At 39.7% G+C, this 13,084-nt stretch overlaps 1 protein-coding gene across 1 annotated transcript in view; it reads left to right on the top strand.

Annotated features, from left to right (window-relative positions):
* ANO4 (anoctamin 4) overlaps positions 1-13,084 on the top strand; it is a 259,235-nt gene that overhangs the window by 66,245 nt on the left and 179,906 nt on the right. The window contains exon 4 of the mRNA XM_019514994.1: positions 1,189-1,347. Within this exon, the coding sequence (XP_019370539.1) occupies positions 1,189-1,347 (159 nt within the window). The remainder of the gene's footprint in view (positions 1-1,188; positions 1,348-13,084) is intronic.

Raw genomic sequence — 13,084 nt, 5'->3', positions numbered from 1 at the left:
TCAGAGAGATTAAAGGGTCCTCTGATTTAATTTGGATTTGGAGATTCAGCCACCAAATTGGACCAAATCACTGCCAAATCAGAATCGGGGACTAAAGTTTTGCACAGCCCTACTAAGCACCCCTGCTGGGAAGAGAGAAACTTCATCACAAACAGGGAATTTACCCCCACCTTCCCTTCACTTGGAATGTACATGAAGCTAATGTGAACCTCTATCACCACAAACACAAGGATAAAAACACAAAATCAACAGCTTACCTTTGTCTCCACAAAAATTCTACTGGTTGACAGTCAGGCAACATGTACTATATAGGTGATAGTAAAATGTAGAAGCAAAAAAAGGGTCATATTCCCCTTCAGCACTGAACTAAATCTTTAAAAGAAATGAGAATTGAATCTTCTAGATCTTTGGGTCCCCTGCTAATAAAACACCAAAAAAGTTGACTGGGTTTTTTTGTTTCTAGGGTTGCAGCCACCTGAACAGACCTATTAGCCACAGGCAAATACAGAGTACATAGACTGTGAGTTACCCTCAGTCTGGTAAATTCAGTCAGAAGATATAGTATCTACACCAGTTCTGTAATTTGAATATTAGTCTACCAGGGTCATGCTGGAATGAGAACAGAATTATAATATACTCTTCTTCCTCCTGGAAGTCCTACTGCCTTTACAGGAGGATTCTTCCCACTAGCCTTCCCATAATGCTCACCTTCTTAGATCTTCATCACCATTGGTTGGAGAAGCTTCTATTCTTTCTCTTTTTCTTTGCATAAAGACATTTATGTTAGATATTCAGGCTTCAACCCTTGTTCCAGAATAACTCCATCTTCTATATTATTGCGTACGTATATTGGAAGTTCATCTCAGATTTTTTGATTTACATGAAATTTCAACTTCTCTGTCTCTCCTGTCTAATTTAATGCCTGGCTAGTGAGGCCTACTTGTTTTAATTTTGGGTCAGTATCCTTTTCACTTAAATGTAGATGATCAATCTAGAAGTATGGTGCGTAGGATGTTAAACCAAGCCATCATTTTTAAGCAAAGTCACACACAAACTACTTAAAGGCTTAGCCTACTTTTGCTAATTGCTTTCCAATTGGATGGAATTGAAAAGTTTAAGTTCTTAATTGTTAGGACAGTGACCAAAACTGAATAAAAACATTAAAATATTTTGACTTTCTCTTCACAGGGAGAACATGATAAAAATAAATCCAATGGGCTGTATTTTCGAGATGGCAAATGTCGGATTGATTACATTCTAGTGTATAGAAAATCCAACCTACAGGCAGAAAAGAGAGAGGTGTTTGAAAGAAATATAAGAGCAGAAGGATTACAAATGGAGAAAGAGGTAAGATAATTTCCCTGATGAAAACTTTCAACTAAATTGTATGCATCTGGAGTCTAAAGTTGTCTAAATGTAACCTGCTTATATTGCCAGGGCAGTGGAAAGGAGGCTAAGTGTAAATGAAAATTGGACATATTTTTAGGTCAACATGGACCACTTTACATTATCTTGTTTGACTTACTGCATAAAATTTCATTGGCACTTGCTACAGTAAAGAGAAAAATTTCTTCTACTCTTTTAACCTTAAGTGATACCAAATTTGAAAACTGCAGGCAACATACATTAGATAATTCTTTCTGATAACACAGTCTAACTACTATGAAAAAGTAACAGAAAAAGGTAAAAAAAATCTTACATGAAAATTACTGTATGAATTTAATTTTAAATCATCTGCAAAGATAAAAAGGTCATAGATATGTAACCAGTTTATCAACATGGTATGCAACATGGTTAAACCTATCTTTCTTCAAACCTGCTTGTTCTCCTAAGTTTGTATATAAGAATAGAGGTAAGGGGCTTGAGGCTTACTACCACTCAGTGCCCGTGTCCAGATGAGCGCAGCCATGCAGTATGTGGCGCTGCAGACATATCTCTGGTACCACATACCACACATTCAGTTGTTCTCCACACTGAAAGGGAGCAGTGTGGAGGAGTTTTTTGACCCCTGGACATCCAGGGTAAAGCCAAAGTAAACTACTCCCAGGCACAGCATCTAATACACATGTACCCAGGACAGCAGCACTTTGAACCACCGAGGAGCATCTTACTCCAGGGCCACTCCTGCCTTGCTCTGCCCTGGGCTCCAGATGGTGGTGGAGGTTGGTGGGAAGGCTGGCTGGGGCATGAGGGTACTACATATGTGAAGCCATGTGATTAGGCAGCAGATAGGAGTCTGGGCCCCTGCTGGCTGAGCTAACCAGGTGCAGTTTATGCCCACTGTCAGCATCTACATGTGCATTTAATCACAGTTAATTATTCTGCCATAACATAGTACTGTCCCTGACAGTACTATCTTATGATACAAATTAGTTTACTGTGGTCTATTACCATTGCACATGTAGATGGCGATGCTTTACTCCTCAGTCAATTAATCTACTCTGCAATAAACCACATGTGTAGACACAGCCAGTGAGAAGAATACTTAGTGCTTAGCCTTACTTGGGTCTAATCTATTTGCACTTATACTGGTATGTGGAGGACACACCAAACAAGAATTAGACCTGCAAGAATTCTGTCTGTGCACTTGGAAATGTACATGTCCCATCAGAATGCTAAGTCCCCTTGTTGCTTAATTGGGGAATTATTTTCATGTCACAATAATTGGTAAATGTTTTTAATGGCAAATATTTTAAATTATTGTTTGTTCCATGTGTTTCTTACTTGCACTCACAATGACCTGTTAGGTGCATCATCTTATCTCATGTTCAGCAAATGCAGGATTATTACTATCACTTTTGAGCTCCAGTTCATAACAGTCTAACCTGATTCCAGCACATGAAATCAAAAGTAAACCTGAACAAATATTTTAGTAGTTTCTGAAATCTTAACAATGCAGATGAGTGTGTAAGGAATCCTCATTAATGAAGAATTTTTAAGTATTTTTTTCTATTTTGATAAATATGAACTATGTAAATGTTAGATTTATTATAGGACTGAGGCCAAAGCACTTTGTGGGCATGTCTACATGTTTATTAATGCATCATAATCAGCACCACTGTGCATTAGTGAACAGTTTTTAAGTGGCACTTAATGCCCATTAGACTAATTCTACAGTTTTGCCAGCCACACTAATGCGCAGTAGAATTAGTCCAATAGGCATTAAGCATCTCATGTAGACATGTCCTGTTTGAAGTATTAGGATATTTACAGACAGCATTTTGGATTGGGAACCTGTCAGATAGTGGCTTAGAATTGCTTCAATTCTTTTTCCTTATGCAGTTGCACTCTTTTGAACTATTCTGCCCATATTAGCTTTGTTTTTCATAGCCTACCATACATGGGTTCCCTGAATATTCTGCATCTTACTATTCATTTCATTTTCTCCTGTTATGCAACTGACATGCAGTTTTATTTTTCATTAATCCCATTTGGCCCTGGTGCGACTTCTTGCTCAAATCAGTAATTGGAAATTTTCCAAAATTCATAATGATCAAGATGAGGTTATATTTTGTGGTTCTAGTAAATGCTTTTAAAAATCTAAATTGATAATCTGTTAGGACATATAATTTGACTTTAACTTAAACTCAGAAACACATTTTTACAATCAGTTAGTCTATGAATTAAATTATAACCATAATTACTAATCAGTAACTTACTGTACTGTACTGCACCAACTTAGATTTGAACTCAGTGGACCAATCCATTTATGCATGGAACTTGTCTGTTTCAATTGCATGTGTTTTTCCCTTTTGGTCAGAGACGTAAATAGATCTGGCTTTCAACTCTTGACTCTATAAATAGCAGCTTTGGATCCTAACTGTTGCAGTTACGTATTGAACAGGCATCCAGGGGACAAGATTTTACAACTGTAGAAGTAGGGGTAGCTGTCCCTGGTGCTGACCATACATTCAGTGGGAAAGTTTATAGTAGAGTGTGAAAGCTGGAGTGGTATGAAGAATTTTTATTGAGTAATTTTCTATTTGTCTACTGACTCTACATGATGTTGGTTTTAGATGGCGTACACCCCTTCTACTGTACAGTCTTACATTCAAAATAAAGAGCAGAAAAGAAAGCTTGAGGGGGTATTTACACTCTGACTTTGAAATCATATTCCACAGAAACTGCAGAAAGAGGATATCTACAATAGTGGCTCCTCTGACAAATGCCAGAAAGAAAAAAAAACCAAGTACTTATGAAGGCAGGTTTTGAATCAGACAGATAAATGTTTACTCAACAGCACAAAGTGCAATATAAATGTAAAATGAAATCACAAATAAAAAGGGAACTGGAGGCCCAGCATCAAGATTATTAAGCTGACAAAAATTTAGACTGATGTTTGCTTCAGGCAGTGACAAAGATTATTAAGTAGCATTGTAGATTATTTTTATGTCACTTCTATATAAATATTTTAGTATCTAGTTTTGTTCTTTTATATTGAGCAAAGGAATAGGATTGTTGTTCCAGTTCAACATGGATTATAATTGACACACATTCATAAGATTAAGAAGTTCTAAGTAATTTAAATAAATGATGGACCATATTTACATTTTTAGGATCTTTCACTCAAGGTAAAGATGCTGTATTTTCTTATGAGTCATATTTTAATATTTTCTGTGTTGATTTTTATCTTATCTTACATTGTCTTATAAATTATGTGTGTGGCTGTGACACATTGGCCTCAAGATTTCACACTTTGATTGGTGCTGGTGGGGAGGTATTGGGAAAGAACTTTAATTGGAAAATGAAATGCAACTACTTATACTTAAGAAACAGATCAACAATGAGACTGCTGCAAGTATGTCTTCTAGTAGGGTTTCGGTAGTTTTTTTAATTACTGCATGGGAATCTCCCATAGCTTATCTGAGAGGAGTCTAATTGGAAAAAAGATTAGTGGAAGATGCAGCACTTACTAGCATCAACATACAGAAGTACTTGTATTTCAAAGCAAAATGATAACTCACAGGATACTTATGAATTCCAGGCTCTAAGCATGGAATTTTTCATTCTAATTCACTAATTATTATATTATCCTACATCTATCTATGCTGGCCTATAGGATTGTTTTGGCTTATAGATATTAGTTTACAATAATTTAAAATATATCGCTCATAAAGTAACTGAGAAAATTTAGCTGCATAGATTTATAATCATGTAAATGTTTCTGTATATTGGATTTGGCCGAATCGTTTGAGTGCTATGCTGTGCTTGATATGTGGTGTGGTGGGGAAGTGGAAGAACTCAGGTGACTTAAAGCTACCTTGAGCCTTCCCAGTGTGGGATCCTACACAGTGCCAGGAAAAACTAAAACATCCTCTGGGCCTAAGTTAGAGTAGCCTGTCCTTTGTTGCTTATTTACTGCCTGGAATCTCTGCACTGCTTTGTGTTGAGCCCAACTGAGCACATCCCCAACATATCCTGTACAGAAGGGGTCTTTAGAAGGAAGTACCACAGTTGTCTTCTTCAGTTTTTGAAACAGAAAGATTCTTTCCAACTAGATCTCAACCTTTTAGAGTTTCTGTGTGCCCCTTTGGCAGTTTTACCAGTTATCAAGGGGCTTAAAAGAGGCTAAGAAACCTCACTTTTTGTTTTTTATATACACTAAATAAATCAAATAATGTGACTCTAGTTACTTCACCTAAAATAGTATAGTGATGAGTGCTTTTCAAATGCTAATAGAAATAGAAATGTTTTATGGCTAATCAAACTGGTCATGGAAATGAGAGCAATTTTAAGCCCTATGTTGGTTGTCTGTTATTTTGTGTGTTAATATTCAGTAAAAAAAAGTAATACAGTGATTTAAAACAAAACCATCAGAAGTGAAAATGGAAAAAGAGAATGACAATAAAAAGATTATTCTAGAGTAGGGGCTGAAGGATGACGACATGGAACAGTTCACTTGACCTCAGCACTGGTGGCTTCAAGCAAAAGCTAGTTTTAGCTCTGTGGCAAGGTGGGGCTGCCTGCCTAGCCACAGTGCTAGGTTCCCCACTTGCCATTGGGCATGCCACCCACCTGACTCGTCTGCCATGCCTTGTTCTTAATTAACTAATAGTTAATTAAGGTAGGAGGCTGCCCATTTTATGCCCCAATGCTAGGGGGTGCTATCTGCAACTCCAAACCTCCCCTATACTGCAGCCCATGCCTTGCAGATGGCATCCAGGTGTTACAGTGCTCCCAGCCTACAGCCGGACCAAGCTTAGGCCACACCAACAGGCCTCAGTTGCACATACATTCATACTGCCCTCCTCTCACTAGGGCCTCTCACACTCCACCCTCTCTCACAGGGTTTCTTTCATCCATCACCAACTTATGCTGCCTTGCTCCCTCTTGGAGTGGGCCCCTTAGGCCATAGGCTTAGCTAGTCCATTCCTTGGGTGGTAGACGTACTGTCTGTTGGGCATCTCCCATGACCCTCACCGGGGTAGTGGCCAGCCAGTTACCTAACTGGGTCTAAGCTTACTCTGGCCCCTTCCGAGGGCAACTCTATATATACATACATAAATATACTGGGCTCTCAGCCTTCTGGTTTTCCTTCCTCTTACTGGGGTACTTCATCTCCACCCCCTTTCTGGGGCTACCCCTCACCAGGGGCTATGCACTGCCCCCTCACTTGGGGCTTCACACCACCCCCTTCACCTGGGGCCGCCCCCTCAGTGGAGCTACTCATCTCTGCCCACTTCACTCGGAACTCCACACCACCCCCTTCACCTGGGGCTCCGTACCACCCCTTTCACTTGGGGCCATGGGGCTTTCCTCCCCAGCAGGCTCAGGTAGCCACAGCCATGCCTGGTCCCAGCCATCCCTCTCAGGGTCTTGCATCCCTCCAGGGCTCAGGTGGTTACAGCTGTGCCTGGCCCCCACTCTCCTTCCTCAGGGTCTTGCACCCCACAGGGCTCAGGTGGCTACAGCTATGCCTGGCCCCAACTGCCTCCGGTGAGAGTGCTAAAAGAGCTGGCTGACATCATCGCATGACCAATGGAAGAGTTATTTGAAGACTTGTGGCACAAGGGAGAGGTCCCAGAAGACTGGGAAAGGGCCAGTGCAGCACCTGTCTTTAAGAAAGGGAGAAGGGAAGACCCAGGAAACTACAGGCCAATTAGTTTGACCTCAATCCCTGGTAAAATCCTGGAGCAAATTATCAAAGAATCCATTCCACACAAGCTAACTGAAGGCAGTATTCTGAAGGGTAGCCAACATGTCTTTGTAATGGGCAGGTCATGCCAGACCAACCTCATTTCCTCCTACAGTTAAGTAACTCACCACCTGGATAGGGAAAATTAGGTTGATGCCATATACTTGGACTTCACAAAGGCCTTTGACCTCATCTCCCATGATGTCCTCATGGTAAAATTGGGAGAGTGCAGCCTTGACTACTTTACAGTCCAGTAGCTAGGCAACTGACTCTGTGATAGGACCCAAAGGGTATTGATTGGTAGAATTGAGTCATCATGGTGGAAGTGACCAGTGGCATTGCACAGGGCTCAGTATTCAAACCAGTGCTCTTCAACATGTTAATTGATGAGTTGGATTCAGGTATTATAGGCAAACTGGCAAAGTTCACTGATGACACTAAACTATGGGGGAGCATGGTCATGCTTGAAGACAGGCTAAAAATACAGGCCGACCTGGACAGGTTCATGAAGTGGGCAAACTTCAACCAAATGTTATTTAACACAGAGAAATGTAAAGTTCTCCACCTGTGGAGAAATAATCCACAACACACAGGCTTGGCAGTGCTACTTTTGCCAGCACCACAACTGAACGAGACCTGGGTGTCATAATTGACAACAAAATGAACATGAACCACCAATACAATGCTGTAGCTGGCAGAGCTAATCAAACACTGGCATGCATGCACTAAGGCATCTCAAGTAGGGCAAAGGATGTTATCCTCCCACTCTACTCAGCCTTAATGAGACTGCAACTGGAGTACTGCATCCAGTTCTGGGTGCCACACTTCAAGAAGGATGTGGAAAAGCTCAAGAGAGTCCAAAGGAGGGCCACATGAATGATTAGAGGCCTAGAGACCAGGTCATATGAGGAAAAGCTGAACGACTTGGGGGAAGAAAAGACTCAGAAGGGACCTGGTGGCAGCCTACAAGTATATCAGGGCTTGGGAGAGCATCTATTCACCAAGGCCCCCAGGAGAAAAACAAGAAATAATGGGCACAAATTGACTGAGGATCATTTCAGGCTCAACATAAGGAAAAATGTCTTTACAAGTCAAGTGCTAAGGGTTTGGAACAGGCTCCCCCCAGAGGTGGTACACCCTGGAGATCTTCAAGAGGCGTCTTAACACCCATCTTCCTGAAGTCGTCCAGTCCCAGTGGTCTTTCCTGCCCAAGTGCAGGGAAGCTCTTGAAGTGCAGCACCCAGAACTGGACACAGTACTCCAGCTGCAGCCTGACCAGTGCCGCATATATGGGATCACCTCCTTGGATCTGCTTGAGATGCATCTGCGGATGCATGACAAGGTGTGGCTGGCCTTTCTGACTGCATCCCCACACTGCCGGCCCATGTTCATCTTGGAGTCAATGATGACTCCAAGATCCTTTTCTGCCTCTGTACTGATGAGAAGAGAGTTCCCCAGCCTGTAGGTAAGATTCTGGTTCTTCTTCCCCAGGTGCAGCACCTTGCACTTGTCAGTGCTGAATCCCATCCTGTTCTCATCCGCCCACCCCTGTAACCTGTCTAGGTCTGATTGCAGCCTATTCCTCCCTTCTAGCATGCCCACATCCCCCCACACCTTAGTGTCATCAGCAAATTTGAACAGGGTGCTTTTTACCCCCTTGTCCAAGTCACTGATGAAGATGTTGAACAGTGCAGGCCCAAGGACCAAGCCCTGAGAAACCCCACTGCCCACATCCCTCCAGGTCGAAAATGACCCATCCACCACCAGTCTCTGGGTGTGGCCCTCCAGCCAGTTGGCGACCCATTTGACTGTGTGGGTGTCGACACCACAGTCTCCCAGTTTCTTAATAAGAACAGGGTGAGAGAGAGTGTCAAAGGCCTTCCGAAAGTCCAGAAAGACTATGTCCACTGCTACCCCTGCATCTAAGGATTTGGTGACCTGGTCATAGAAGGCCACCAGGTTGGTCTGACAGGACCTGCCTCTAATATATCCGTGTTGCTTGCCCCTAAGCATAACCTTCCCTGCTGGCCCCTCGTGGACATGTTCCAGAATAATTGTCTCAAAAAGCTTGCCCAGTTTTGAGGTAAGACTAACTGGCCTATAGATTCCCAGGTCCTCCTTCCTCCCCTTTTTGAAGATGGGAACCACATTGGCTCTCTTCCAGTCCTCTGGCACCACACCAGAGCACCATAAGTGCTCGTAAAGCCATGCCAGGGGTCCCACAATGACTGCAACTAATTCCCTCAGTACTCTAGGGTGGAGATCGTCTGGACCAGCTGATTTGAATACATCCAGTCCCTCCAGAAGTTCCCTAACTAGTAGGAAGAGTTTGTCTCTGAAAACTATGTAGGATCCTTTTGAATAAAGGGTACTATATAGATAGAAGATGAATTATTTTATGACTTTGTCAGTTCTGAAGAACATCTGAATTGGTTTATGAAGGAATAACTTAACACTTAACACTGTGCTAATGGGGACAGAATTTCATAGGCTTAGTACTCTGTATCCAAAAAGTTGGAGAAATTCAGCTTGGGTGAAGCCTGGTTTAAAGTGATGTATATAAAAAGAAATTGCTAATGACAACAAGAATATACAGTATTGTAATGACTCTTGACAGTTCCCTGAGTGTAAAACCAAAATTAGAAGTGAAGATCATGTCAAAGTAAGGTAAAAGGTTAGCAATAAAGACAGAATACAGAATAACCAGGAGTTTAAATGCTGAAACGTAAAATACAGTTTTGTTCAGAAATGTGAGTATGTAATGAAATGTTTAATAAATGGCTCTTTTTCCTCTATGTAGTTATAGTTACACCTTCTTCATTTTCTGGAAAAAAAAACCCTGGATTATTTTGTTCTCTTGTTAGTGCTGAGGAGCAAAATGATTTATGATAGAATGAACAGTTCTGAAACATACATCACCTACAAAACAATCAATGAATTGTACAATCATTACTGATTGTGATGCATGCATTGGAAAGAAGGATTTCAAAACCCAAGTAGTGTTTACAGAGCTGATAGTTAGGAAAGGTATCTTTTTGGTTCAGTCTGTGTGATCTTGAAGACAGTAAATAATGAGACTTCAAAGCCACTCTAATCACTGTAAATTTCTGTTGTAAGTTTTCTCAAATGAGAAAACTCTTTGCTCTTTGTCTTTTGATAGTTCAGACTGGCAATAAAACATCATTAAGAAGGAGTATTTTAGAGAGCTAGTTGATCTTGGATGAAATGCTCTTTCTCTTATTGTTGACATTATTTCACAAACTTCTGTTTTTTATTTTTGGGGGGTGTTTTTGGTTTGTTTGTTTGTTTTTAAAGCATTTCCTTTGATTATTTCGGGGCACATGTTCATCTGGTGTCAATTGTCATATGACTTCAGTTACTTCAACTGAGCTTTGATGGTAACTGAAGATCTGCCTTCTCATTTTAATACATTTAAAATGGCCTCCATTAGTGAGTTTGTTTATATGACTAAATCTTTCTCTGACAAATTTACTTTTAAGATACAGGTGAGAATAGTTGCAGAGAGAATAGAATTAGATTCCTTTTTGTCCTAATTGCTCTCAAGGTCACCTGTTCTTTATGTACATGCTCATTTGCATACACAGAAAAACCACTATGTATTTCATGTTTCTGTCAAATAATATGTATGCTGTTCAAGACATACAGCAACGAGTGGCTAACCCCTTACTGATTTCAGTAGGAACAGGATTTCACCCTATAAAAGGATGAAGTAAAATAATAAGAATTATATTTTTCCTCCCAGTTAATGTACACAATTGGGCAATACTACATCTTCACAGGTCCTCCCTTTTGAATAAGTTGAAGCATGGAGTCAATTTAACATCAAACAGTTTTTCTGTTGAAGTTCACTATTTAATGCACTGAAAACTATCTAAGAATTTGGGTTTGACTCTAATTTCCCTTTCTAATTTTCTGACCCTATATTATAATAACTAGTTTTTATGAACTTACAGCACAAGTTGCACTGTATGTAGCAGCTGCAGTTTCATGAAGAGTATAATATCACCTTATTAGCAGGCACAGTTTGTTGTTTAATGTCTAAGTACTGTGCCTTTATTGCATCCACAAATCAAGCACTGAGACATTTAAATGACACAAGCTGTGCCTGCAAAACTGCAGATGAAGCAAGAGAGCCCTTATTAAGACCAAGCTGAAAATTAAGCCCTAAGCATACATGTATGCATTAGGTATGAAAGTCCCTCCCACAATTTATTTTCAGATGTGTAGCTGCACTGGTTCTTTAAAGAGTGGAAGGTGGCAGGCTCAGCCTGGATGAACTTTTCACAGATCAATCACCCATGCAATGTTTTGTTCTAATCTAAAATGTAAATCAGTTAATTCTGTAATGCAAGTAGCTCCCTAATGAGAGTTAATAAAAACCTTGTTTCATGATGATTCACACATGAATTGATAGGTTTGAAAACAGTGGTGCCTAGTGTCAAATGTCCTTTTCATAGAGTGCACTGCTCCCAGAAAGCTTTGTCAGTTTACCATGCAAATGCTACAAACAGTGCTTTATATATTTACCATAAAGAACAAGATGCTTTAGAAATGAGACCTAAAGAGGTACTTGGAAATCTACCTGAATGGAGTTTGAACTCAAATCCCACAGCACATAGTTTAAAAAGCAGTGTTTTTAGACCTGGTTGCCTGGGATGTGTGTAGAAGTAAATGCTGCTTGTAGCTTAAGAATTACAACCTTTAAAAACTCCTCTGTAAATACATCAGGCTACAGAGCCTATGCTGAATGTAATAGGGAACCCTTATTGAAAAAAATATATGTATTTAAAAACAGTGAGACTTGTAAATGAAATAGCTTGATAATATTTTGCATTTAGTAGCAACAATTTTTAAATATTTTCCATTGATATTTCATTTATTTCTGCAGAGTTTCAGAATTCTTATTACGTTCTTGCTCTTGAGTTTTCCGCTGAGGATCCCTTATAAATCAGGGATGTTCAAAACCTTTTAGATGCTATCATATTAAGGAACATAACTGGCTAAGTGGATATATTAATAAACAAAGGACTGTATATGAAACATGCCCTTTATGGACTAAGGGAATGCAATGAAAACAAATGTCAAAGGTCTTCTGAAATGGGCTCTCTGGAGCATGAGAACTCCTGTTTCTAGGCTTGAGAGTTACTGTTAAATCATAGTATCTTACAATAATATTTGTTTTTATCCTTGATTATTTCTGATCTTTCAATACATATAAAGATCTTAGACTGTGTGTGAGGTTTCACAAACCCTGACATGGGGGAACTTTATTGTTGAGATAGCCAGGTGGATTGAAAATTTGCCATTAATCAATTAGATATGTCCCTCTGTTTAAGCTGTTTTCTAATTTAAAACTCACCATTCTGCTTCCATAAACATTTCCCATCCATAAATGAAAACTTGTGAATGGAAAGTCACCTTGAGCGCAAAACAATTTAAAGCAGAATTTCTTTATCTTGAAGGTTTAGTGTCCCAATATTTAATAAGTCCATTAGACATCATTTGTAATTTCTGTGAATATATTTACATAGATCTATCAATTTTTAGTGACCAGAACTGACTGGCCAATAAACTTTTCCTGTCCTACTAAGTATGCGTGCTAGATCAACGTGGATCACTTGTAAATTGTAATTTTTGGCTTTCATAAAACAATTTAGGAAGAATTTAAAAGCTTGGCTTTCTTGTTCCATCTTTTCTGTATCTCATTCTTTTGGCGTCCTGCTTCAGCAGCCACTAACAACGTTGCTGGTTTCAAACGTTTGTTTGGTATTCATGATTAGTTTGTTATCATAGGGACTGAGATGTTTGTTTCATGATATTTTTTCAAATTCCTTTGGTCTCAATGAAGAATATGAACTTTTTTGCATTTTTTGTTTGGAAATTAAGGAATATAAGGTAGTAATCAGGGATATTCATGATAATTTATGA

Source organism: Gavialis gangeticus, unplaced genomic scaffold (genome assembly GCF_001723915.1).
Source record: "Gavialis gangeticus isolate Ggan-Ray unplaced genomic scaffold, GavGan_comp1, whole genome shotgun sequence".
Lineage (NCBI taxonomy): Eukaryota > Metazoa > Chordata > Crocodylia > Gavialidae > Gavialis > Gavialis gangeticus.
The sequence above is the reverse complement of the archived record's forward strand: the minus strand, read 5'-3'. Positions and strand labels throughout refer to the sequence as shown.